The following is a 25,718-nucleotide window of genomic DNA, read 5'->3' on the forward strand; positions in this document are numbered from 1 at the left end:
GTTATCACATTTTCTCCCCGGTCCCTAAATATCTTTGCTGCCTGAGAGAAGCAGAGATGAAATAGGAAAGAGATAACAAACTTTACCTATGTCAACTAGATTGAAGCATTCATTCTCTTGATTTATGACATTATTCTGGTGAGCAAGGGTTTTTTAGTCTTCTAATAAAAAAATCACACATTTCGATGAACAAATAAGGTTTTATATGTAAGATGGTTAAATTAAGAGCAAAATTATTGATTATTATTATATTTATTATTATATATTATTATATATATATATATATATATATATTATTATTTGTGCCCTGGTCCTATAAGAGTTCTTTGTCACTTCCCACGAGCCGGCTTGTGACAAAAACTCACACTCATTCTTATGTTTAATAAATGTATCGTATAGTGTGTGTGTGTGTGTGTGTGTGTGTGTGTGTGTGTGTGTGTGTTTGGCAGGCTTACAACGATGGTAAAAAAACTACATTTGACAGTGCACTGACCCTGGTGCTAGAGGGGATACAGCTGGAGGTTGAATGTTTGAAGGGGTACGGGACTATATAAAGTTTTAGAGGGGGTACAGCTGGAGGTTTGAATATTTGAAGGGGTACGGGACTATATAGATTTAGAGGGGGTACAGCTGGAGGTTTGAATGTTGGAAGGGGTACAGGACTATATAGATATAGAGGGGGTACAGATGGAGGTTTTAATGTTTGAAGGGGTACAGGACTATATAGATTTAGAGGGGGTACAGCTGGAGGTTTGAATGTTTGAAGGGGTACAGGGCTATATAGATATAGAGGGGGTACAGATGGAGGTTTTAATGTTTGAAGGGGTACAGGACTATATACAGTTTTAGAGGGGGTACGCAGCTGTAGCTTTGAATGTTTGAAGGGGTACAGGACTATATACAGTTTGGGAACCACTGGTCTAGGACAACAACTAATGGCAGAAGTGAAGCTGCATGTATCTAAGTATAGACCCAAGTTGACTTACAAAGAGCCTTCCAAAAGGTCGTAAATGATAAGCAGAAACAGAGGCCTGTCTAAAAAGGTCTGTCAACATTGCTTGACACCATCTCTTACTGTACAGAGCATTTTCTATATTAGCAGGTTAGGGTCAGGTTAGGGTCAGGTTAGGGTCAGGTTAGGGTCAGGTTAGGTTAGGTCAGGTTAGGGTCAGGTTAGGGTCAGGTTAGGGTCAGGTTAGGGTGTTAGGTTAGGGTCAGGTTAGGGTCAGGTTAGGGTTAGGTTAGGGTCAGGTTAGGGTCAGGTTAGGTCAGGTTAGGTTAGGGTCAGGTTAGGGTCAGGTTAGGGTCAGGTTAGGGTCAGGTTAGGGTCAGGTTAGGGTCAGGTTAGGGTCAGGTTAGGGTTAGGTTAGGGTCAGGTTAGGGTCAGGTTAGGGTTAGGTTAGGGTCAGGTTAGGGTCAGGTTAGGGTCAGGTTAGGGTTAGGTTAGGGTCAGGTTAGGGTCAGGTTAGGGTTAGGTTAGGGTCAGGTTAGGGTTAGGTTAGGGTCAGGTTAGGGTCAGGTTAGTGTCAGGTTAGGGTCAGGTTAGGGTTAGGTTAGGGTCAGGTTAGGGTCAGGTTAGGGTCAGGTTAGGGTTAGGTTAGGGTCAGGTTAGGGTCAGGTTAGGGTCAGGTTCGTCACATGTAGTCAGGCTTTGGCCGATGGGTAATTAGCGGGCGGGTGAACAAACAGCATCTGACCTTCATTATCACACCGACACTCTGAACTCCCTCTCTCTGTCTGTCTCTAACAGGGGTTTCCTGGTCCTCAGGGCCTGGTAGGCTTGCCAGGACTTAAGGTAGGACTGTCCTAAATATGTTGTCAACATATACTGGATATTAAACATGTCAAAGTTAAGGTAGGACTGTCCTACCATATTAAACATGTCAAAGTTAAGGTAGAACTGTCCTACCATATTACACATGTCAAAGTTAAGGTAGGACTGTCCTACCATATTAAACATGTCAAAGTTAAGGTAGGACTGTCCTACCATATTAAACATGTCAAAGTTAAGGTAGGACTGTCCTACCATATTAAACATGTCAAAGTTAAGGTAGGACTGTCCTACCATATTAAACATGTCAAAGTTAAGGTAGGACTGTCCTACCATATTAAACATGTCAAAGTTAAGGTAGGACTGTCCTACCATATTAAACATGTCAAAGTTAAGGTAGGACTGTCCTACCATATTAAACATGTCAAAGTTAAGGTAGGACTGTCCTACCATATTAAACATGTCAAAGTTAAGGGGTAGGTTGTGGTTGAAACATACCAACACAGAATCTATGAGATACTGTATGTCAATATACAGTTGAAGTCAGAAGTTTACATACACTTAGATTGGAGTCATTAAAACTTGTTTTTCAACCACTCCACAAATTTCTTGTTAACAAACTATAGTTTTGGCAAGTCGGTTAGGACATCTACTTTGTGCATGACACAAGTCATTTTTCCAACAATTGTTTACAGACAGATTATTTCTCTTATAATTCCCTGTATCATAATTCCAGTGGGTCAGAAGTTTACATACACTATGTTGATTGTGACTTTAAACAGCTTGGAATATTCTAGAAAATGATGTCATGGCTTTAGAAGCTTCTGATAGGCTAATTGACATAATTTGAGTCAATTGGAGGTGTATTTCAAGGCCTACCTTCAAACTCAGTGCCTCTTTGCTTGACATCATGGGAATATCAAAAGAAATCAGCCAAGACCTCAGAAGAAAAAATTGTAGACCTCCACATGTCTGGTTCATCCTTTGGAGCAATTTCCAAACACCTGAAGGTACCACGTTCATCTGTACAAACAATAGTACGCAAGTATAAACACCATGGGACCACGCAGCCGTCATACCACTCAGGAAGGAGACGTGTTCTGTCTCCTAGAGATGAACAGACTTTGGTGTGAAAAGTAAAAATCAATCCCAGAACAGCAGCAAAGGACCTTGTGGAGATGCTGGAGGAAACAGGTACAAAAGTATCTATATCCACAGTAACACAAGTCCTATATCGACAGAACCTGAAAGGCCGCTCAGCAAACAAGAAGCCACTGCTCCAAAACCGCCATAAAAAAGCCAGACTACGGTTTGCAACTGCACATGGGGACAAAGATTGTACTTTTTGGAGAAATGTCCTCTGGTCTGATGAAACAAAAATAGAACTGTTTGGTCATAATGACCATCGTTATGTTTGGAGGAAAAAGGGGGGCTTGCAAGCCGAAGAACACCATCCCAACCGTGAAGCAGCATCATGTTGTGGGAGTGCTTTGCTGCAGGAGGGACTGGTGCACTTCACAAAATAGATGGCATCATGAGGACGGAAAATAATGTGGATATATTGAAGCAACAAGACATCAGTCAGGAAGTTGATGCTTGGTCGCAAATGGGTCTTCCAGATGACAAATGGACAAGCATACTTCCAATGTCAAAATGTCTTGAGGACAACAAAGTCGAGGTGTTGGAGTGGCCGTCACAAAGCCCTGAACTCAATCCTATGGAAAATGTGTGGGCAGAACTGAAAAAGCATGTGCGAGCAAGGAGGCCTACAAACCTGACTCATTACACCAGCTCTGTCAGGAGGAATGGGCCAAAATTCACCCAACTTAATGTGGGAAGTTTGTGGAAGGCTACCCGAAACGTTTGACCCAAGTTAAACAATTTAAATGCAATTATACCAAATACTAATTGAGTGTATGTAAACTTCTGACCCACTGGGAATGTGATGAAATAAATAAAAGTGAAATAAATCATTCTCTCTACTATTATTCTGACATTTCACATTCTTAAAATTAAGTGGTGATCATAACTGACCTAAAACAGGGAATATTTAATAGGATTAAATGTCAGGGATTGTGAAAAACTGAGTTTAAATGTATTTGGCTAAGGTGTATGTAAACTTCCGACTTCAACTGTATATGGAACATGCCAAAACACAGGAATGTATGACAACATATACTTTACGTATGATATGATGAGATATGTCAAATTAAAGGTGTAGGTTGTAATTAAAATGGCTTTGTCTCTCAGGGGCCCCAAGGGAAGAAAGGGTTACAGGGACTACCTGGGAATGATGGACCTACCGTGAGTCCTGCATACACACACACTAACACACACACACACTAACACACACACACACTAACACACACACACTAACACACAGGGACTACCTGGGAATGATGGACCTACCGTGAGTACTGCACACACACACACTAACACACACACACACACCAACACACAGGGACTACCTGGGAATGACGGACCTACCGTGAGTACTGCATACACACACTAACACACACACACGCACGCTAACACACACACACGCTAACACACACACACACACGCTAACACACACACAGACACACGCTAACACACATGCTAACACACACACACACTAACATACACGCTAACACACACACATATGCTAACACACACGCTAACAAACTCACACACGCTAACACACAAACTAACACACACACACACACGCATATGCTAACACACACGCTAACACACACACACGCTAACACACACGCACAGACACACGCTAACACACATGCTAACACACACACACTAACATACATGCTAACACACACGCATATGCTAACACACACGCTAACAAACTCACACACGCTCACACACACACACACACACACACACACACACACACACACACACACACATGCTAACACACACACACACGCACACACTAACATACACGCTAACACACACACATATGCTAACACACACGCTAACAAACTCACACATGCTAACACACACACACATATTCGCTCTCATCCATATGATCTTGTCCTTGTGTCTACAGGGTCACCCAGGGAGAGAGGGGACTCCAGGAGAGAAGGGACTACCGGTAAGCCTGTGTGTGTGTGTGTGTGTGTGTGTGTGTGTGTGTGTGTGTGTGTGTGTGTGTGTGTGTGTGTGTGTGTGTGTGTGTGTGTGTGATGTTACTGATGTGTCTCTGTGTGTGTGTATAGGGCCCACCAGGAGTCCAGGGGCCTATAGGATATCCAGGATCAAGAGGAGTGAAGGTACATTCTAATTCTCTGTCTCTGTGTTCCGTTCTGATTCTCTGTCTCTGTGTTCCGTTCTGATTCTCTGTCTCTGTGTTCCGTTCTGATTCTCTGTCTCTGTGTTCCGTTCTGTTTGTTCTGATTCTCTGTCTCTGTGTTCCGTTCTGTTTGTTCTGATTCTCTGTCTCTGTGTTCCGTTCTGTTTGTTCTGATTCTCTGTCTCTGTGTTCCGTTCTGTTTGTTCTGATTCTCTGTCTCTGTGTTCCGTTCTGTTTGTTCTGATTCTCTGTCTCTGTGTTCCATCTGTTTGTTCTGATTCTCTGTCTCTGTGTTCCATTCTGTTTGTTCTGATTCTCTGTCTCTGGGTCCCTGTAAGTGTGTATTCTCTGTCTCTGGGTTCCATTCTAAGTGTGTATTCTCTGTCTCTGGGTTCCATTGTAAGTGTGTATTCTCTGTCTCTGGGTTCCATTGTAAGTGTGTATTCTCTGTCTCTGGGTTCCATTGTAAGTGTGTATTCTCTGTCTCTGGGTTCCATTGTAAGTGTGTATTCTCTGTCTCTGGGTTCCATTGTAAGTGTGTATTCTCTGTCTCTGGGTTCCATTGTAAGTGTGTATTCTCTGTCTCTGGGTTCCATTCTAAGTGTGTATTCTCTGTCTCTGGGTTCCATTCTAAGTGTGTATTCTCTGTCTCTGGGTTCCATTGTAAGTGTGTATTCTCTGTCTCTGGGTTCCATTCTAAGTGTGTATTCTCTGTCTCTGGGTTCCATTGTAAGTGTGTATTCTCTGTCTCTGCCACAGGGAGCGGACGGAATTAGAGGAATGAAGGGAAGCAAAGGGGAGAAGGTGAGAGAGACACAGCTCTACCCTGAGTTATCTCTGTGTTTTACCCAGCTCTACCCTGAGTTATCTATGTCTTTTACCCAGCTCTACCCTGAGTTATCTCTGTGTTTTACCCAGCTCTACCCTGAGTTATCTCTGTGTTTTACACAGCTCTACCCTGAATTATCTCTGTGTTTTACCCAGCTCTACCCTGTGTTATCTCTGTGTTTTACCCAGATCTACCCTGAGTTATCTCTGTGTTTTACCCAGCTCTACCCTGAGTTATCTCTGTCTTTTACCCAGCTCTACCCTGAGTTATCTCTGTCTTTTACCCAGCTCTACCCTGAGTTATCTCTGTCTTTTATCCAGCTCTACCCTGAGTTATCTCTGTGTTTTACCCAGCTCTACCCTGAGTTATCTCTGTGTTTTACCCAGCTCTACCCTGAGTTATCTCTGTGTTTTTTTACCCAGCTCTACCCTGTCTGTTATCTCTGTGTTTTACCCAGGGAGTTATCTCTGTGTTTTACCCAGCTTTTTACAAAGCACTACCCAGAGTTATCTCTGTTTTACCCAGCATCTTAGCTCTGTGTTTTTACAAAGCACACAGGGACTGTGTTTTACCCAGCTCTACCCTGAGTTATCTCTGTGTTTTACCCAGCTCTACCCTGAGTTATCTCTGTGTTTTACCCAGCTCTACCCTGAATTATCTCTGTGTTTTACCCAGCTATACCCCGATTAGCTCTGTGTTTTTTACAAAGCACTACCCAGAGTTATCTCTGTGTTTCTGACCTGTTCCGGGTTGTAGGGTGAGGATGGGTTCCCCGGCTCTAAGGGAGAGATGGGGCTGAAAGGTGACGGGGGTGACAACGGGGTCCCAGGGTCCAGGGGAGAGGATGGTCCTGAAGGACCTAAAGGACAGGCTGGACCCCTGGGGGAGGCTGGAGCCGTGGGCATCGCTGGAGAAAAGGTAGGTGGTACACAGATGGGGTGTGTGTGTGTGGGAGGAAGGGGGTTGGGGGGGCGTGTATGAACACGATTTTGAACCACTGTTGTCTGCGCTGTCCCACTGAGCTAAAAAAAAAGTTATATGAAGTCAACATTTCCAGAAGACTCAGTCTTATCTGCTTCTACTCTCTCTCTCTCTCTCTCTCTCTCTCTCTCTCCTCTCTCTCCCCCTCTCTCTTCTCCTCCTCCTCTCTCTCTCTCTCTCTCTTTCTCTCTCTCTCTCCCCCTCTCTCTCTCTCCCCCTCCTCTCTCTCTCTCTCTCTCTCTCCCTCTCAGGGTAAACTGGGAGTTCCAGGGTTACCGGGGTATCCTGGACAAAAAGGACCGAAGGTGAGAGGAGTTAATATATCAAGTAAACCAATATACATGTCAGTTAACACAGAGAAGGCTAACACATTGTCTGATCGTAGCAGTAACTAACACATTGTCTGATCGTAGCAGTAACTAACACATTGTCTGATCATAGCAGTAACTAACACATTGTCTGATCGTAGCAGTAACTAACACATTGTCTGATCGTAGCAGTAACTAACACATTGTCTGATCGTAGCAGTAACTAACACATTGTCTGATCGTAGCAGTAACTAACACATTGTCTGATCGTAGCAGTAACTAACACATTGTCTGATCGTAGCAGTAACTAACACATTGTCTGATCGTAGCAGTAACTAACACATTGTCTGATCGTAGCAGTAACTAACACATTGTCTGATCGTAGCAGTAACTAACACATTGTCTGATCGTAGCAGTAACTAACACATTGTCTGATCGTAGCAGTAACTAACACATTGTCTGATCGTAGCAGTAACTAACACATTGTCTGATCGTAGCAGTAACTAACACATTGTCTGATCGTAGCAGTAACTAACACATTGTCTGATCGTAGCAGTAACTAACACATTGTCTGATCGTAGCAGTAACTAACACATTGTCTGATCGTAGCAGTAACTAACACATTGTCTGATCGTAGCAGTAACTAACACATTGTCTGATCGTAGCAGTAACTAACACATTGTCTGATCGTAGCAGTAACTAACACATTAGCAGTCTAACACATTGTCTGATCGTAGCAGTAACTAACACATTGTCTGATCGTAGCAGTAACTAACACATTGTCTGATCGTAGCAGTAACTAACACATTGTCTGATCGTAGCAGTAACTAACACATTGTCTGATCGTAGCAGTAACTAACACATTGTCTGATCGTAGCAGTAACTAACACATTGTCTGATCGTAGCAGTAACTAACACATTGATCTAGCATAACTAACACATTGTCTGAGCAGTAACTAACACATTGTCTGATCGTAGCAGTAACTAACACATTGTCTGATCGTAGCAGTAACTAACACATTGTCTGATCGTAGCAGTAACTAACACATTGTCTGATCGTAGCAGTAACTAACACATTGTCTGATCGTAGCAGTAACTAACACATTGTCTGATCGTAGCAGTAACTAACACATTGTCTGATCGTAGCAGTAACTAACACATTGTCTGAGTAGCAACTACACACATTGTCTGATCGTAGCAGTAACTAACACAGTTAACACATTGTTGTCTAACACATTGTCTGGATCGTAGCAGTAACTAACACATTGTCTGATCGTAGCAGTAACTAACACATTGTCAGTAGCAGTAACCAACACATTGTCATTGATCGTAGCAGTAATCGTCTAGTAACTAACACATTGTCTGATCGTGTTCTCTAGCAGTAACTAACACATTGTCTGATCGTAGCAGTAACTAACACATTGTTGTCTGATCGTAGCAGTAAGTTCTAACACATTGTCTGATCGTAGCAGTAACTAACACATTGTCTGATCGTAGCAGTAACTAACACATTGTCTGATCGTAGCAGCAGTAACTAACACATTGTCTGATCGTAGCAGTAACTAACACATTGTCTGATCGTAGCAGTAACTAACACATTGTCTGATCGTAGCAGTAACTAACACATTGTCTGATCGTAGCAGTAACTAACACATTGTCTGATCGTAGCAGTAACTAACACATTGTCTGATCGTAGCAGTAACTAACACATTGTCTGATCGTAGCAGTAACTAACACATTGTCTGATCGTAGCAGTAACTAACACATTGTCTGATCGTAGCAGTAACTAACACATTGTCTGATCGTAGCAGTAACTAACACATTGTTTGATCATAGCAGTAATGTTTCTGTGTGTCAATTCCAACAGGGTTCGGATGGTTTTCCTGGATCTATTGGAGTTTTGGGAGAGAAGGGGAAGAGGGTGAGTAGTAGAGGGAGGCTTTATCATAGGGGGTGTTCATAAATTCAATCTGGAGTGCCAGAGTGCACTCTGGGCGTTCCTAAATTCAGAGCGTTATCAGATTGTCCATTCATAAATTCAGAGTGTTTCGCTCTAGGAGAGTTCAGAGTGTTCTCTAGGAGAGTTCAGAGTGTTCTCTAGGAGAGTTCAGAGTGTTCTCTAGGAGAGTTCAGAGTGTTCTCTAGGAGAGTTCAGAGTGTTCTCTAGGAGAGTTCAGAGTGTTCTCTAGGAGAGTTCAGAGTGTTCTCTAGGAGAGTTCAGAGTGTTTCGCTCTAGGAGAGTTCAGAGTGTTTCACTCTAGGAGAGTTCAGAGTGTTCTCTAGGAGAGTTCAGAGTGTTTCGCTCTAGGAGAGTTCAGAGCGGCAACACTGGCAGCTCTGGCTGAGGAGTAGGGTTGATCCGAGCATTCTGACCTCACAACGGCAGTCAAGCACCTGAGCTAACTGGCCAACACGTTGGCTAACTTACTTTCTACTTCCAGACACAAATGAGAGAACACTTCACTCTGACCATTTTACTGTCCCATACAGACAGAGCTGGTTAGACTGTTGTCATGTGGTCCAGAGAGTTGGTGACAGAGCTGGTTAGACCGTTGTCATGTGGTCCAGAGAGTTGGTGACAGAGCTGGTTAGACTGTTGTCATGTGGTCCAGAGAGTTGGTGACAGAGCTGGTTAGACCGTTGTCATGTGGTCCAGAGAGTTGGTGACAGAGCTGGTTAGACCGTTGTCATGTGGTCCAGAGAGTTGGTGACAGAGCTGGTTAGACCGTTGTCATGTGGTCCAGAGAGTTGGTGACAGAGCTGGTTAGACCGTTGTCATGTGGTCCAGAGAGTTGGTGACAGAGCTGGTTAGACCGTTGTCATGTGGTCCAGAGAGTTGGTTGTCATGTGGTAGACCGTTGTCAGTCCAGAGTTGGTGACAGAGCTGGTTAGACCGTTGTCATGTGGTCCAGAGAGTTGGTGACAGAGCTGGTTAGACCGTTGTCATGTGGTCCAGAGAGTTGGTGACAGAGCTGGTTAGACCGTTGTCATGGTGGTCATGTGGTCCAGAGAGTTGGTGACAGAGCTGGTTAGACCGTTGTCATGGTCCAGGCCGTTGTCATGTGGTCCAGAGAGTTGGTGACAGAGCTGGTTAGACCGTTGTCATGTGGTCCAGGCCGTTGTCATGTGGTCCAGAGAGTTGGTGACAGAGCTGGTTAGACCCTTGTCATGTGGTCCAGACCGTTGTCATGTGGTCCAGAGAGTTGGTGACAGAGCTGGTTAGACCGTTGTCATGTGGTCCAGACCGTTGGTCATGTGGTCCAGACCGTTGTCATGTGGTCCAGACCATTGTCATGTGGTCCAGAGCGTTGTCATGTGGTCCAGACCGTTGTCATGTGGTCCAGGGCGTTGGTGACAGAGCTGGTTAGACCGTTGTCATGTGGTCCAGAGAGTTGGTGACAGAGCTGGTTAGACCGTTGTCATGTGGTCCAGGCCGTTGTCATGTGGTCCAGAGAGTTGGTGACAGAGCTGGTTAGACCGTTGTCATGTGGTCCAGACCATTGTCATGTGGTCCAGAGAGTTGGTGACAGACCGTTGTCATGTGGTCGTTGTCAGACCGTTGTCATGTGGTCCAGACCGTTGTCATGTGGTCCAGGGCGTTGGTGACAGAGCTGGTTAGACCGTTGTCATGTGGTCCAGGCCGTTGTCATGTGGTCCAGAACGTTGGTGACAGAGCTGGTTAGACCGTTGTCATGTGGTCCAGAGCATTGTCATGTGGTCCAGACCGTTGTCATGTGGTCCAGACCGTTGTCATGTGGTCCAGACCGTTGTCATGCGGTCCAGAGGTTTACCGACACCAGTCATATTCAACAGGTGTTAAGCGTTTGTAAATTCTTCCGTTATTCTGCGCTCTGACACACTTAGACAAGGCGCTCGGAAATAGGAGTAGATAGCCAGAGTGAATTTACCAACGCACACATAGATATTCATAACATAGAGATCCCATATGTAATTCTATGCCAAACGGGCCCTGCTGGACATGGACACGTCCATATTTATTGTATTTATATTGTGTTTCTATGTAATTGAAACACACTTTCATCAAGTCGGTGCTCTAGAAAACACACAAAAAGTTTATTGTCAAGTACAATATATTGTCAGGTACAGTATATTGTTAGGTACAGTATATTGTTAGGTACAGTATACAGTATATTGTCAGGTACAGTATATTGTTAGGTACAGTATACAGTATATTGTCAGGTACAGTATATTGTCAGGTACAGTATACAGTATATTGTCAGGTACAGTATACAGTATATTGTCAGGTACAGTATACAGTATATTGTCAGGTACTCAGTGGTGTATCCATGGTAACGGGCTGTATGGTGTACCCATGGTAACGGTCTGTCCTGTTTTCTCTTCCACAGGGTTGTCACATACACATAGTTAGCAGATGTTAATGCGAGTGTAGCGAAATGCTTGTGCTTCTAGTTCCGACAATGCAGTAATAACGAGCAAGTAATCTAACTAACAATTCCAAAAAAAAACTACTGTCTTATACACAGTGTAAGGGGATAAAGAATATGTACATAAGGATATATGAATGAGTGATGGTACAGAGCAGCATAGGCAAGATACAGTAGATGATATCGAGTACAGTATATACATATGAGATAAGTATGTAAACCAAGTGGCATAGTTAAAGTGGCTAGTGATACATGTATTACATAAGGATGCAGTCGATGATATAGAGTACAGTATCAACGTATGCATATGAGATGAACAATGTAGGGTAAGTAACATTATATAAGGTAGCATTGTTTAAAGTGGCTAGTGATATATTTACATAATTTCCCATCAATTCCCATGATTAAAGTGGCTGGAGTAGAGTCAGTGTCATTGACAGTGTGTTGGCAGTAGCCACTCAATGTTAGTGGTGGCTGTTTAACAGTCTGATGGCCTTGAGATAGAAGCTGTTTTTCAGTCTCTCGGTCCCAGCTTTGATGCACCTGTACTGACCTCGCCTTCTGGATGACAGCGGGGTGAACAGGCAGTGGCTCGGGTGGTTGATGTCCTTGATGATCTTTATGGCCTTCCTGTAGCATCGGGTGGTGTAGGTGTCCTGGAGGGCAGGTAGTTTGCCCCCGGTGATGCGTTGTGCAGACCTCACTACCCTCTGGAGAGCCTTACGGTTGAGGGCGGTGCAGTTGCCATACCAGGCGGTGATACAGCCCGCCAGGATGCTCTCGATTGTGCATCTGTAGAAGTTTGTGAGTGCTTTTGGTGACAAGCCGAATTTCTTCAGCCTCCTGAGGTTGAAGAGGCGCTGCTGCGCCTTCCTCACGATGCTGTCTGTGTGAGTGGACCAATTCAGTTTGTCTGTGATGTGTATGCCGAGGAACTTAAAACTTGCTACCCTCTCCACTACTGTTCCATCGATGTGGATGGGGGGTGTTCCCTCTGCTGTTTCCTGAAGTCCACAATCATCTCCTTAGTTTTGTTGACGTTGAGTGTGAGGTTATTTTCCTGACACCACACTCCGAGGGCCCTCACCTCCTCCCTGTAGGCCGTCTCGTCGTTGTTGGTAATCAAGCCTACCACTGTTGTGTCGTCCGCAAACTTGATGATTGAGTTGGAGCGTGCATGGCCACGCAGTCGTGGGTGAACAGGGGGAGTACAGGAGGGGGCTCAGAACGCACCCTTGTGGGGCCCCAGTGTTGAGGATCAGCGGGGAGGAGATGTTGTTGCCTACCCTCACCACCTGGGGGCGGCCCGTCAGGAAGTCCAGTACCCAGTTGCACAGGGCGGGGTCGAGACCCAGGGTCTCGAGCTTGATGGAGCTTGGAGGGTACTATGGTGTTGAATGCCGAGCTGTAGTCGATGAACAGCATTCTCACATAGGTATTCCTCTTGTCCAGATGGGTTAGGGCAGTGTGCAGTGTGGTTGAGATTGCATCGTCTGTGGACCTATTTGGGCGGTAAGCAAATTGGAGTGGGTCAAGGGTGTCAGGTAGGGTGGAGGTGATATGGTCCTTGACTAGTCTCTCAAAGCACTTCATGATGACGGATGTGAGTGCTACGGGCGGTAGTCGTTTAGCTCAGTTACCTTAGCTTTCTTGGGAACAGGAACAATGGTGGCCCTCTTGAAGCATGTGGGAACAGCAGACTGGTATAGGGATTGGTTGAATATGTCCGTAAACACACCGGCCAGCTGGTCTGCGCATGCTCTGAGGCGCGGCTGGGGATGCCGTCTGGGCCTGCAGCCTTGCGAGGTTAACACGTTTAAATGTCTTACTCACTTCGGCTGCAGTGAAGGAGAGACCGCATGATTCCGTTGCAGGCCGTGTCAGTGGCACTGTATTGTCCTCAAAGCGGGCAAAAAAGTTATTTAGTCTGCCTGGGAGCAAGACATCCTGGTCCGTGACTGGGCTGGGTTTCTTCCTGTAGTCCGTGATTGACTGTAGACCCTGCCACATACCTCTTGTGTCTGAGCCGTTGAATTGAGATTCTACTTTGTCTCTGTACTGGCGCTTAGCTTGTTTGATAGCCTTGCGGAGGAATAGCTGCACTGTTTGTATTCAGTCATGTTACCAGACACCTTGCCCTGATTAAAAGCAGTGGTTCGTGCCTTCAGTTTCACACGAATGCTGCCATCAATCCATGTTCTGGTTAGGGAATGTTTTAATCGTTGCTATGGGAACGACATCTTCAACGCACGTTCTAATGAACTCGCACACCGTATCAGCGTATTCGTCAATGTTGTTGTCTGACGCAATACAGAAACATCTCCCAGTCCACGTGATGGAAGCAGTCTTGGAGTGTGGAGTCAGCTTGGTCGGACCAGCGTTGGACAGACCTCAGCGTGGGAGCTTCTTGTTTTAGTTTCTGTCTGTAGGCAGGGATCAACAAAATGGAGTCGTGGTCAGCTTTTCCGAAAGGGGGCGGGGCAGGGCCTTATATGCGTCGCGGAAGTTAGAGTAACAATGATCCAGGGTCTTTCCACCCCTGGTTGCGCAATCAATATGCTGATAAAATTTAGGGAGTCTTGTTTTCAGATTAGCCTTGTTAAAATCCCCAGCTACAATGAATGCAGCCTCCGGATAAATCGTTTCCAGTTTGCAGAGAGTTAAATAAAGTTCGTTCAGAGCCATCGATGTGTCTGCTTGGGGGATATATACGGCTGTGATTATAATCGAAGAGAATTCTCTTGGTAGATAATGCGGTCTACATTTGATTGTGAGGAATTCTAAATCAGGTGAACAGAAGGATTTGAGTTCCTGTATGTTTCCTTCATCACACCATGTCACGTTGGCCATAAGGCATACGCCCCCGCCCGTCTTCTTACCAGAGAGATGTTTGTTTCTGTCGGCGCGATGCGTGGAGAAACCCGCTGGCTGCACCGCTTCGGATTGCGTCTCTCCAGTGAGCCATGTTTCCGTGAAGCAGAGAACGTTACAGTCTCTGATGTCCCTCTGGAATGCTACCCTTGCTCGGATTTCATCAACCTTGTTGTCAAGAGACTGGACATTGGCAAGAAGAATGCTGGGGAGTGGTGCACGATGTGCCCGTCTCGGAGTCTGACCAGAAGACCGCTTCGTTTCCCTCTTTTTCTGAGTCGTTTTTTTTTTTTGGTCGCTGCATGTGATCCACTCGGTTACTGGTTGTAAGGCAGAACTCAGGATCCGCATCGTGAAAAACATATTCTTGGTCGTACTGATGGTGAGTTGACGCTGATCTTATATTCAGTAGTTCTTGTCGGCTGTATGTAAAGAAACCTAAGATGACCTGGGGTACTAGTGTAAGAAATAACACGTAAAAAAACAAAAAACTGCATAGTTTCCTAGGAACGCGAAGCGAGGCGGCCATCTCTGTCGGCGCCGGAAGTACGAGGGTGTGTGTGTGTGTGTGTGTGTGTGTGTGTGTGTTTGTGTGTGTGAGTACTGTCTGTGTGTGTACGTGTGTGAGTACTGTCTGTGTGTCTGTGTGTGTATGTACGTGTGTGTGTGTGTGTGAGTACTGTCTGTGTGTGTACGTGTGTGAGTACTGTCTGTGTGTGTACGTGTGTGAGTACTGTGTGTGTGTGTGTGTGTGTGTGTGTGTGTGTGTGTGTGTGTGTGTGTGTGTGTGTGTGTGTGAGTACTGTCTGTGTGTGTACGTGTCTGAGTACTGTCTGTGTGTGTGTGTGTGTGTGTGTGTGTGTGTGTGTGTGTGTGTTTGTGTGTGTGTGAGTACTGTCTGTGTGTGTACGTGTGTGAGTACTGTCTGTGTGTGTGTCTGTGTGTCTGTGTGTGTGTGTGTGTGTGTGTGTGTGTGTGTGTGTGTGAGTACTGTCTGTGTGTGTACGTGTGTGAGTACTGTCTGTGTGTGTACGTGTGTGAGTACTGTCTGTGTGTGTACGTGTGTGAGTACTGTCTGTGTGTGTGTGTGTGTGTGTGTGTGTGTGTGTGTGTGTGTGTGTGTGTGTGTGTGTGTGTGTGTGTGTGTGTACTGTCTGTGTGTGTACGTGTGTGAGTACTGTCTGTGTGTGTACGTGTGTGAGTACTGTCTGTGTGTGTACGTGTGTGAGTACTGTCTGTGTGTGAGTGTGTGTGTGTGTGTGTGAGAGTACTGTCTGTGTGTGTACGTGTGTGAGTACTGTAGGGGTTAGAGCGTTGGACTAGTAACCGAAAAAAATTAACTGTATGTGTGTGCGTGTCTGTGTGTGCGTGTATGTGTGTGTTTGTCTCTGTGTGTTTATCTGTGTGTGTGTGTGCGTGTGTGTGTTTGTCTCTGTATGTGTGTGTGTGTGTATTTGTCTCTGCCTATGCGTGTTTATCTGTGCGTGTAATACTGTTGTTTTTCCTGCAGGGGGTGCGTGGGGGCCGGGGTGCCAAGGGACCAACGGGGAAGACAGGGGGAAAGGTCAGAGTTCAACCCATTCTAATCATTATGAGGTCATCATAATCTCTCTATCCAGCAGTAATACAGCATGCATCACAAATGCCACCCTAAAAAGTAGTGCACTACACAGAGAATAGAGTGCCTTTGGTAAGGGTACCCTATTCCCTTCATAGTGCACTACTTTTGATTAGTGCACTACACAGAGAATAGGGTGCCATTGGTAAGGGTACCCTATTCCCTTCATAGTGCACTACTTTTGATTAGTGCACTACAAAGAGAATAGGGTGCCATTGGTAAGGTTACCCTATTCCCTTCATAGTGCAGTACTTTTGATTAGTGCACTACATAGAGAATAGGGTGCCATTCGGAGCATAACCGCAGTCACACTGATTAATATTATAGTATATATAGTATAGTATTATATACGTTAATAGTATAATATAGTATTCTATAAGTTAATAGTATAGTATATTGTATAGTAGTCTATAAGTTAATAGTATAGTATATTGTATAGTAGTCTATAAGTTAATAGTATAGTATATTGTATTCTATAAGTTAATAGTATTGTATACAGTATAGTATTCTATAAGTTAATAGTATAGTATATTGTATAGTAGTCTATAAGTTAATAGTATAGTATATTGTATATTCTATAAGTTAATAGTATAGTATATTGTATAGTAGTCTATAAGTTAATAGTATAGTATATTGTATAGGATTCTATAAGTTAATAGTATTGTATATTGTATAGTAGTCTATAAGTTAATAGTATTGTATATTGTATAGTAGTCTATAAGTTAATAGTATTGTATATTGTATAGTATTCTATAAGTTAATAGTATTGTATAGTAGTCTATAAGTTAATAGTATATTGTATAGTAGTCTATAAGTTAATAGTATTGTATATTGTATAGTAGTCTATAAGTTAATAGTATATTGTATAGTATTCTATAATTGAATACAGTGCATTCGGAAAGTATTCCCTTCACTTCACTTTTTCCATATTTTGTTGAAGCGTAATTCTAAAATGTATTAAATGTTTCTTCCCTCCCTCATCAATCTAAACACAATATCCCATAATGACAAAGCAAAAACAGATTTTTAGACATTTTAGCAAATCCAATTTTAAAAATTATATCTCTGTACTTTGCTCTGTTCATTTTTGCCTTGATCCTGACTAGTCTCAGTCCCTGCCGCTGAAAAACATCCCCACAGCATGATGCTGCCACCACCATGCTTCACCGTAGGGATGGTGCCAGGTTTCCTCCAGATGTCACACTTGGCATTCAGGCCAAAGAGTTCAATCTTGGTTTCATCAGACCAGAGAATCTTGTTTCTCATTGTCTGAGAGTCTTTAGGTGCCTTTTGGCAAACTCCAAGTGGGCTGTCATGTGCCTTTTACTGAGTAGTGGCTTCTGTCTGGCCTCTCTACCATTAAGGCCTGATTGGTGGAGTGCTGCAGAGATAGTTGTCCTTCTGGAAGGTTCTCCCATCTCCACAGAGGAACTATAGAGCTCTGTCAGAGTGACCATCGGGTTCTTGTTCACCTCCCTGACCAAGGCCCTTCTCCCCTGATTGCTCAGTTTGGCCAGGCGGCCAGCTCTAGGAAGAGTCTTGGTGGTTCCAAACTTCTTCCATTTAAGAATGATGGAGGCCACTGTGTTCTTGGGGACCATTGATGCTGCAGACATGTTTTGGTAACCTTCCCCAGATCTGAGCCTGAGCCAGATCTGAACACAATCCTGTCTCCTTTGACCTCACAGCATTGTTTTCTCTCTGACATGCACTGTCAACTGTGGGACCTTATATAGACAGGTGTGTGCATTTCTAAATCATGTCCAAACTATTGAATTTACCACAAGTGGACTCCTCCAATCAAGAAACATCTCAAGGATGGAAACAGGATGCACCTGAGCTCAATTTCGAGTCTCATAGCAAAGGGTCTGAATACTTATGTAAATATGTTTATTTTTATATTTAACTTTTATAATTTTTGCAAACATTTCTCATAACCTTTATTATTATGGGGTATTGTGATGTCATTAAAGGGTATTGTGATGTCATTATAGGGTATTGTGATGTCATTATAGGGTATTGTGATGTCATTATTGGGTATTATGGGGTATTGTGTGTAGATTACTGAGGATTTAAAAAAATAAATCATTTTTAGGATAAGGCTGTAACGTAACAAAATGTGGACAGAGTCCAGGGGTCTGAATACATTCTATACATATAGATTTATATTCCGGACTCGGACATTGCTCGTCCTAATATTTCTACATTTCTTGATTCCATTCTTATACTTTTTAGGTTTGCCTGTATTGCTTTGTATTGTTAGATATTACTGCACTGTCGGAGCTGGGAACATAAGCATTTCGTTACACACGCAGTAACACTCGCTAAATATGCGACCAACACAATTGTATTTGATTAGTCTGTTTTCCGTGCTGTCTGTCACAGGGCTCCTCTGGACATGATGGACCCAATGGACCAACTGGAGACAGGGTAAGGACAGGAATGTCATGCCTCATTGATTGGTTTATTGATTGATTGGTTAATTAGTTGATTGGCTGATTTGTTAATTAGTATATTTGTTGACTGGTTGATTGGTTGTGTAAGTGTTTGATTGGTTAATTTGTTAATTGGCTAACTTGCTAATTGCTTAATTGATTGAATCACGTGTTTGATTGGTTGGATAAGTGTTTGATTAATTAACTGATTGACTGTTTGATTGATTCATTTATGTGTTGTCTAGGGGCCTCAAGGGCCACAAGGACGGAACGGGGAATCAGGACCCAAGGGACCGAACGTGAGTGACACACACACACACACACACTGTCATTGTAGTGTAACAGGATGTTGAATTGTGTGACTGTGATGTCCCTTCCTGTGTGTGTGTGTAGGGTCCAGCGGGGAAAGATGGACTTCCGGGTCATCCAGGTCAGAGAGGAGAGCCGGTGAGTAGAGGTTAGAGGTCACAAGAAGTTACCTAAATACACCTATCCATCCACTAATGTCTATCTCTTCTCTTTCCCTCTCTCCCTCTCCCTCTCCCTCTCTCTCTCTCTCTCTCTCTCCCTCTCCTTCTCTCTCTCTCCCTCTCTCTCTCCTCTCTCTCTCTCCCTCCCTCTCTCCCTCTCTCCCCCTCTCTCTCTCCCTCTCTCCCTCTCTCTCTCTCTCCCTCTCTCCCTCCCTCTCTCCCTCCCTCTCTCCCTCTCTCTCTCCCCTCTCTCTCCCTCTCTCCCTCCCTCCCTCTCTCCCTCTCTCTCCCTCTCCCTCTCCCTCTCTCCCCTCTCTCTCTCTCTCTCTCTCCAGGGTTTCCAAGGAAAGACGGGACCCCCAGGTCCAGGAGGTGTTGTGGGGCCACAGGTGAGTCTGATTGGTTGCTATGTGTGTTCTCTCTAACCTGATTGGTCTGTTTGTGTTCTCGCTAACCTCATTGGTTGCTGCAGGGTAAATCAGGTGAGACCGGGTCGTTGGGAGACAGAGGTCATCCCGGGTCACCTGGCGTACCGGGAGAGCAGGGCTTACCTGGCGCCGCCGGGAAGGAGGGAGCTAAGGTGATTCTTCGTCATCATCATCATCATCATCATTATGAATCATCATTGTTTTCACCCCAATAATCACCATTACCAGTCATTACAAGAATCATCTTCATTGGTAAGTTCAATTGACCTCATGAGCGTTCCACCAATCAGAGCTGTTGTTGTTTTCCAGGGGGACCCGGGCACAGGAGGGACTTCTGGGAAAGCTGGTCCTCCAGGACTTAGGGGCTTCAGAGGCAGCAGAGGGGCTGCCGGGGGCATGGTAACACACATACACACAGACAGACACACACAGAGACACAGAGACAGAGACAGAGACAGAGACACAGAGACAGACACAGACACAGACACAGAGACAGACAGAGACAGACACAGACACAGACACAGAGACAGACACAGAGACAGACACAGAGACAGACACAGAGACAGACACAGAGACAGACAGAGAGACAGACACAGAGACAGACACAGACACATACACAGACACAGAGACAGACAGACACAGAGACTGACACAGAGACAGGGACTGACACAGACACAGACACAGATCCTGTGATGGTATGATAGCAGTGTGTTCTCCCCAGGGTCCTGCTGGTCTGAAAGGAGGTGAAGGACCAGTCGGAGCAGCAGGAGCTATAGTGAGTCCTCTCTCCTCTCCTTCTACATCTGTCCTCTCTCTCTATTCCTCACTTCCTCTCTCTCCATCTGCCAACACAGACCCCAGACAGAGACTTCCTCTCTCTCCATCTGCCAACACAGACCCCAGACAGACACTTCCTCTCTCTCCATCTGCCAACACAGACCTCAGACAGACAGACACTTCCTCTCTCTCCATCTGCACAGACAGACAGACTTCCTCTCCATCTGCCAACATAGACCCCAGACAGACACTTCCTCTCTCTCCATCTGCCAACACAGCCCCCAGACAGACACTTCCTCTCTCCATCTGCCAACACAGACCCCAGACAGACACTTCCTCTCTCCATCTGCCAACACAGACCCCAGACAGACACTTCCCTCTCTCCATCTGCCAACACAGACCCCAGACAGACACTTCTTCTCTCTCCATCTGCCAACACAGACCCCAGACAGACAGACTTCCTCTCTCCATCTGCCACACAGACCCCAGACAGACACTTCCTTCTCTCTCCATCTGCCAACACAGACAGACAGACTTCCTCTCTCTCCATCTGCCAACACAGACCCAGACAGACAGACACTTCCTCTCTCTCCATCTGCCAACACAGACCCCAGACAGACAGACACTTCCTCTCTCTCCATCTGCCAACACAGACCCCAGACAGACAGACACTTGCCAACACAGACCCTCTTCTCTCCATCTGCCAACACAGACAGACAGACAGACACTTCTCTCTCCATCTGCCAACACAGACCCCAGACAGACACTTCTTCTCTCTCCATCTGCCAACACAGACCCCAGACAGACAGACACTTCCTCTCTCTCCATCTGCCAACACAGACCCCAGACAGACACTTCCTCTCTCTCCATCTGCCAACACAGACCCCAGACAGACAGACACTTCTCTCTCTCCATCTGCCAACACAGACCCCAGACAGACACTTCCTCTCTCTCCATCTGCCAACACAGACCCCAGACAGACAGACACTTCCTCTCTCTCCATCTGCCAACACAGACCCCAGACAGACAGACACTTCCTCTCTCTCCATCTGCCAACACAGACCCCAGACAGACAGACACTTCTCTCTCTCCATCTGCCAACACAGACCCCAGACAGACAGTGTGAAGATGTATAATATACATATGTAAATCCCCTCCCCCTCTCTCTCTCTGCAGGGGGCCGGTGGTGAGAGGGGTCCCCCAGGGTCAGCCGGTGCCATTGGTCAGCCTGGGAGGGCAGGGGCTGTGGGTGGACCTGGACCAATGGGAGAGAAGGGGGAACCGGTAGGTACTGTAAAGGTGTTCCATATTCTGGGTTCTACATTCCATATTGTGAGTTCTGAGTTCCGTATTCTGAGTTCTACATTCCATATTGTGAGTTCTGAGTTCCGTATTCTGAGTTCTACATTCCATATTGTGAGTTCTGAGTTCTGTGTTCTGAGTTCTACATTCCATATTGTGAGTTCTGAGTTCTACATTCCATATTGTGAGTTCTGAGTTCTACATTCCATATTGTGAGTTCTGAGTTCTACATTCCATATTGTGAGTTCTGAGTTCTGTGTTCTGAGTCCCTATAGTTCCAGAGTTGTGTGTAGGTAATGTAACTGTCTGTCTGTGTGTTGTGTTGTCCCAGGGAGGGGCGGGTCCCATTGGACCATCAGGACAGGATGGAGACCAGGGACCTCTAGGACTACCTGGAGCTGCAGGCCCTGCAGGACCCCCAGGAGAGGATGGGGATAAGGTAACATGGCCTGTCCCTGTGTGTGTTGTTGTTGTTGTTGTTGTTGTTGTGTGTATCTGAAGGCGTTTATTGTGTGTGTGTGTAGGGAGAGACTGGAGGACCAGGGCAGAAGGGCAGCAAAGGAGACAAAGGAGAATCAGTGAGTCTACTGAGATAATTACTACACCAGATCTACACCAATATTACACTAATACAGTACTACACCAATACTACCCTAATACTACACGAATACTAAACCAATACTACCCTAATACTACTCTGATATTATACTAATACAGTACTACCCTAATACTACACTGTTATTATACTAATGCCAAACCAATACTACTACCAATACTACACTAATACTGCCACAAGACTACCCGGAGACTACACTAATACTGCCACAAGATGACACTAATACTGCACCAATACTAAGCTAATACTACACTAATACTGCCACAAGACTACACTAATACTGCACCAATACTAAGCTAATACTACACTAATACTGCCACAAGACTACACTAATACTGCCACAAGACTACACTAATACTGCCACAAGACTACACTAATACTGCCACAAGACTACCCAGAGACTACACTAATACTGCCATAAGACTACACCAATACTGCACTTATACTGCACCAATACTAAGCTAATACTGCCATAAGACTACACTAATACTACACCAATACTGCACCAATACTGCACCAATACTGCACTAATACTACACTAATACTGCCACAAGACTACACCAATACTGCACCAATACTGCACCAATACTGCACTAATACTACACTAATACCAAATATTTAACCATTTAGTCTCGTGAACCTTGTTATAGCCTGTCATCTCCCCAGTAACTAAGTAACACTGTCTGTGTCTCTTTAGGGCCCCTCAGGACCAACCGGTGGCCAGGGGCCGATGGGGCAGTCAGGAGTTCCTGTGAGTCTGTTCTACATCCACATACCTGTAATGTTTCTCTCGTCTAAAGGATTCATTTTTAAGATTGAAAGTAACCCTCTCCCTCTCCTCCCCTTTCCCTCCCCTTCTCCCCCTCTGCCCCTCCTCCCCCCTCTGCCCCTCCTACCCCCTCCTCTCTCCCAGGGTGTGGATGGGGAGTCAGGTCCCAGGGGCCAGCAGGGAATGTACGGGGCCAAGGGTGACGAGGGTCTCCGGGGTTTCAAGGGCTCCAAAGGACCCATCGGACTACAGGTGAGACACGCACACACACACACACGCACACACACAAACACACACACACACACACACACACACACACACACACACACACACACACACACACACACACACACACACACACACACACACACACACACACACACACACACATACAGGTGAGTGGCCTCAAGTGTCAGGCTTCCAATATTCTCAATATTCTCAGGTGATATTGTCTTGGGTGGTATTGCTGTCGTCATGGTAATTGACTGCAGTAATTGCCATCCTTACAGCTTTCGTGTGTCAATCAACTGTTTGTATACAATTCTAAACGTGAGGTTGTGTGTTCCCTAGGGGATGCCTGGTCTACCAGGGGAGAAGGGGGAGAGCGGACACATCGGCTTGATGGTGAGGTCACATCCTGTCTTTATGACACTGTTTCCTGTCAGCCCACTGATTCAGATACAGAAACTATATAGAGTGGTTTGGAACTAGATAGGTGGATGGAGACTGATTGGTGATTGTGACATCATTAATTCACATAATGAAGCTAGATCTATTAATGATCTATTGACTGATCACTATACTGACTTGATGGTCTATTGATTGATCACTATACTGACTTGATGGTCTATTGATTGATTACTATAAATCAAATCAAAATCAAATCAAATCAAATTTTATTTGTCACATACACATGGTTAGCAGATGTTAATGCGAGTGTAGCAAAATGCTTGTGCTTCTAGTTCCGACAATGCAGTAATAACCAACAAGTAATCTAACTAACAATTCCAAAACTACTGTCTTATACACAGTGTAAGGGGATAAAGAATATGTACATAAGGATATATGAATGAGTGATGGTACAGAGCAGCATAGGCAAGATACAGTAGATGATATCGAGTACAGTATATACATATGAGATGAGTATGTAAACAAAGTGGCATAGTTAAAGTGGCTAGTGATACATGTATTACATAAGGATGCAGTCGATGATATAGAGTACAGTATATACGTATGCATATGAGATGAATAATGTAGGGTAAGTAACATTATATAAGGTAGCATTGTTTAAAGTGGCTAGTGATATATTTACATCATTTCCCATCAATTCCCATTATTAAAGTGGCTGACTTGATGGTCTGTTGATTGATTACTATAATGACTTGATGGTCTGTTGATTGATTAATATAATGACTTGATGGTCTGTTGATTGATTACTATACTGACTGTCTTTTCCTATCAGGGTCGTCCAGGTCAGTTTGGTCCCAGAGGGCCACAAGGGCCTAGTGGGGGACAGGTGAGGACCAACACACACCGTCCCACACACAGTACACACACGCACACATACACACAAACACCCTAACCTGTCCTCTGTGTGTTGTGCAGGGTGCTCTGGGCAGTCCAGGTGGGGCTGGACAACCAGGGGTAAATGGAGAGAAGGTGAGCAGAGAGACACTACAGTGGTGGGATATCACTGGGATATTATGTGTCTGTGGAAGAGAGGGGCTCATTTCATCTCTCTCTCTCTCTCTCTCTCTCTCTCCTCTGTCCTCTCCCTCTCTCATCTATCTCTCTCTCTCTCTCTCTCTCTCTCTCTCTCTCTCTCTCTCTCTCTCTCTCTCTCTCTCTCTCTCTCTCTCTCTCTCTCTCCCTCTCCCTCTCCCTCTCTCAGGGGGAGGATGGAGAATCGGGAGACCCAGGACCCGTTGGTGTATCAGGAGGCAGCGTAAGTCTGGAATACACTGCCATCAGACACCCATAACTGCACCACATATCACACTTTCACAAAAGTCATGAAGACGTGGCTAAAGGTCAGTCAGATTTGTGAACATAATCCCTGGCTGCGTATTGCAGCTTTCCATGTTGTCTGTTGTCTGTAGCTTGTGAGGTGTGGAATCACTCTGTCCCCCACCCCTCTCTCTGTCCCCATCCCTCTCTCTGTCCCCCATCCCTCTCTCTGTCCCCCACCCCTCTCTCTGTCCCCCATCCCTCTCTCTGTCCCCCACCCCTCTCTCTGTCCCCCATCCCTCTCTCTGTCCCCCACCCCTCTCTCTGTCCCCCCCCCTCTCTGTCCCCCATCCCTCTCTCTGTCCCCCATCCCTCTCTCTGTCCCCCACCCCTCTCTCTGTCCCCATCCCTCTCTCTGTCCCCCATCCCCTCTCTCTGTCCCCCCCCACCCCTCTCTCTGTCCCCATCCCTCTCTCTGTCCCCCCCCCCTCTCTGTCCCCCACCCCTCTCTCTGTCCCCCATCCCCTCTCTCTGTCCCCACCCCTCTCTCTGTCCCCCATCCCTCTCTCTGTCCCCCACCCCTCTCTCTGTCCCCCACCCCTCTCTCTGTCCCCATCCCTCTCTCTGTCCCCCATCCCTCTCTCTGTCCCCCCCCCTCTCTCTGTCCCCCACCCCTCTCTCTGTCCCCCACCCCTCTCTCTGTCCCCCATCCCTCTCTCTGTCCCCCATCCCTCTCTCTGTCCCCCACCCCTCTCTCTGTCCCCCATCCCCCATCCCCCTCTGTCCCCCCCCACCCCTCTCTCTGTCCCCACCCCTCTCTCTGTCCCCCAACCCTCTCTCTGTCCCCCCCTCCCCCTCTCTCTGTCCCCACCCCTCTCTCTGTCCCCCCCACCCCTCTCTCTGT

General features: G+C 45.6%; 1 protein-coding gene across 1 annotated transcript in view; it reads left to right on the top strand.

Moving 5' to 3' along the window:
* The window catches only part of LOC121845625 (collagen alpha-1(XI) chain-like), a 92,414-nt gene that overhangs the window by 47,055 nt on the left and 19,641 nt on the right, over nucleotides 1-25,718 (top strand). The window contains exons 24-48 of the mRNA XM_042317212.1: nucleotides 1,751-1,795; nucleotides 4,022-4,075; nucleotides 4,815-4,859; nucleotides 4,984-5,037; nucleotides 5,817-5,861; nucleotides 6,643-6,804; nucleotides 7,119-7,172; nucleotides 9,043-9,096; nucleotides 15,963-16,016; nucleotides 18,456-18,500; nucleotides 18,751-18,804; nucleotides 18,899-18,952; nucleotides 19,311-19,364; nucleotides 19,448-19,555; nucleotides 19,713-19,802; nucleotides 20,125-20,178; nucleotides 21,357-21,464; nucleotides 21,814-21,921; nucleotides 22,007-22,060; nucleotides 22,796-22,849; nucleotides 23,012-23,119; nucleotides 23,438-23,491; nucleotides 24,330-24,383; nucleotides 24,473-24,526; nucleotides 24,759-24,812. Of these exons, the coding sequence (XP_042173146.1) occupies nucleotides 1,751-1,795; nucleotides 4,022-4,075; nucleotides 4,815-4,859; nucleotides 4,984-5,037; nucleotides 5,817-5,861; nucleotides 6,643-6,804; nucleotides 7,119-7,172; nucleotides 9,043-9,096; nucleotides 15,963-16,016; nucleotides 18,456-18,500; nucleotides 18,751-18,804; nucleotides 18,899-18,952; nucleotides 19,311-19,364; nucleotides 19,448-19,555; nucleotides 19,713-19,802; nucleotides 20,125-20,178; nucleotides 21,357-21,464; nucleotides 21,814-21,921; nucleotides 22,007-22,060; nucleotides 22,796-22,849; nucleotides 23,012-23,119; nucleotides 23,438-23,491; nucleotides 24,330-24,383; nucleotides 24,473-24,526; nucleotides 24,759-24,812 (1,674 nt within the window). The remainder of the gene's footprint in view (nucleotides 1-1,750; nucleotides 1,796-4,021; nucleotides 4,076-4,814; nucleotides 4,860-4,983; nucleotides 5,038-5,816; nucleotides 5,862-6,642; nucleotides 6,805-7,118; nucleotides 7,173-9,042; nucleotides 9,097-15,962; nucleotides 16,017-18,455; nucleotides 18,501-18,750; nucleotides 18,805-18,898; nucleotides 18,953-19,310; nucleotides 19,365-19,447; nucleotides 19,556-19,712; nucleotides 19,803-20,124; nucleotides 20,179-21,356; nucleotides 21,465-21,813; nucleotides 21,922-22,006; nucleotides 22,061-22,795; nucleotides 22,850-23,011; nucleotides 23,120-23,437; nucleotides 23,492-24,329; nucleotides 24,384-24,472; nucleotides 24,527-24,758; nucleotides 24,813-25,718) is intronic.

This window comes from Oncorhynchus tshawytscha, unplaced genomic scaffold (genome assembly GCF_018296145.1).
Source record: "Oncorhynchus tshawytscha isolate Ot180627B unplaced genomic scaffold, Otsh_v2.0 Un_contig_1368_pilon_pilon, whole genome shotgun sequence".
Taxonomy (NCBI): Eukaryota; Metazoa; Chordata; class Actinopteri; order Salmoniformes; family Salmonidae; genus Oncorhynchus; species Oncorhynchus tshawytscha.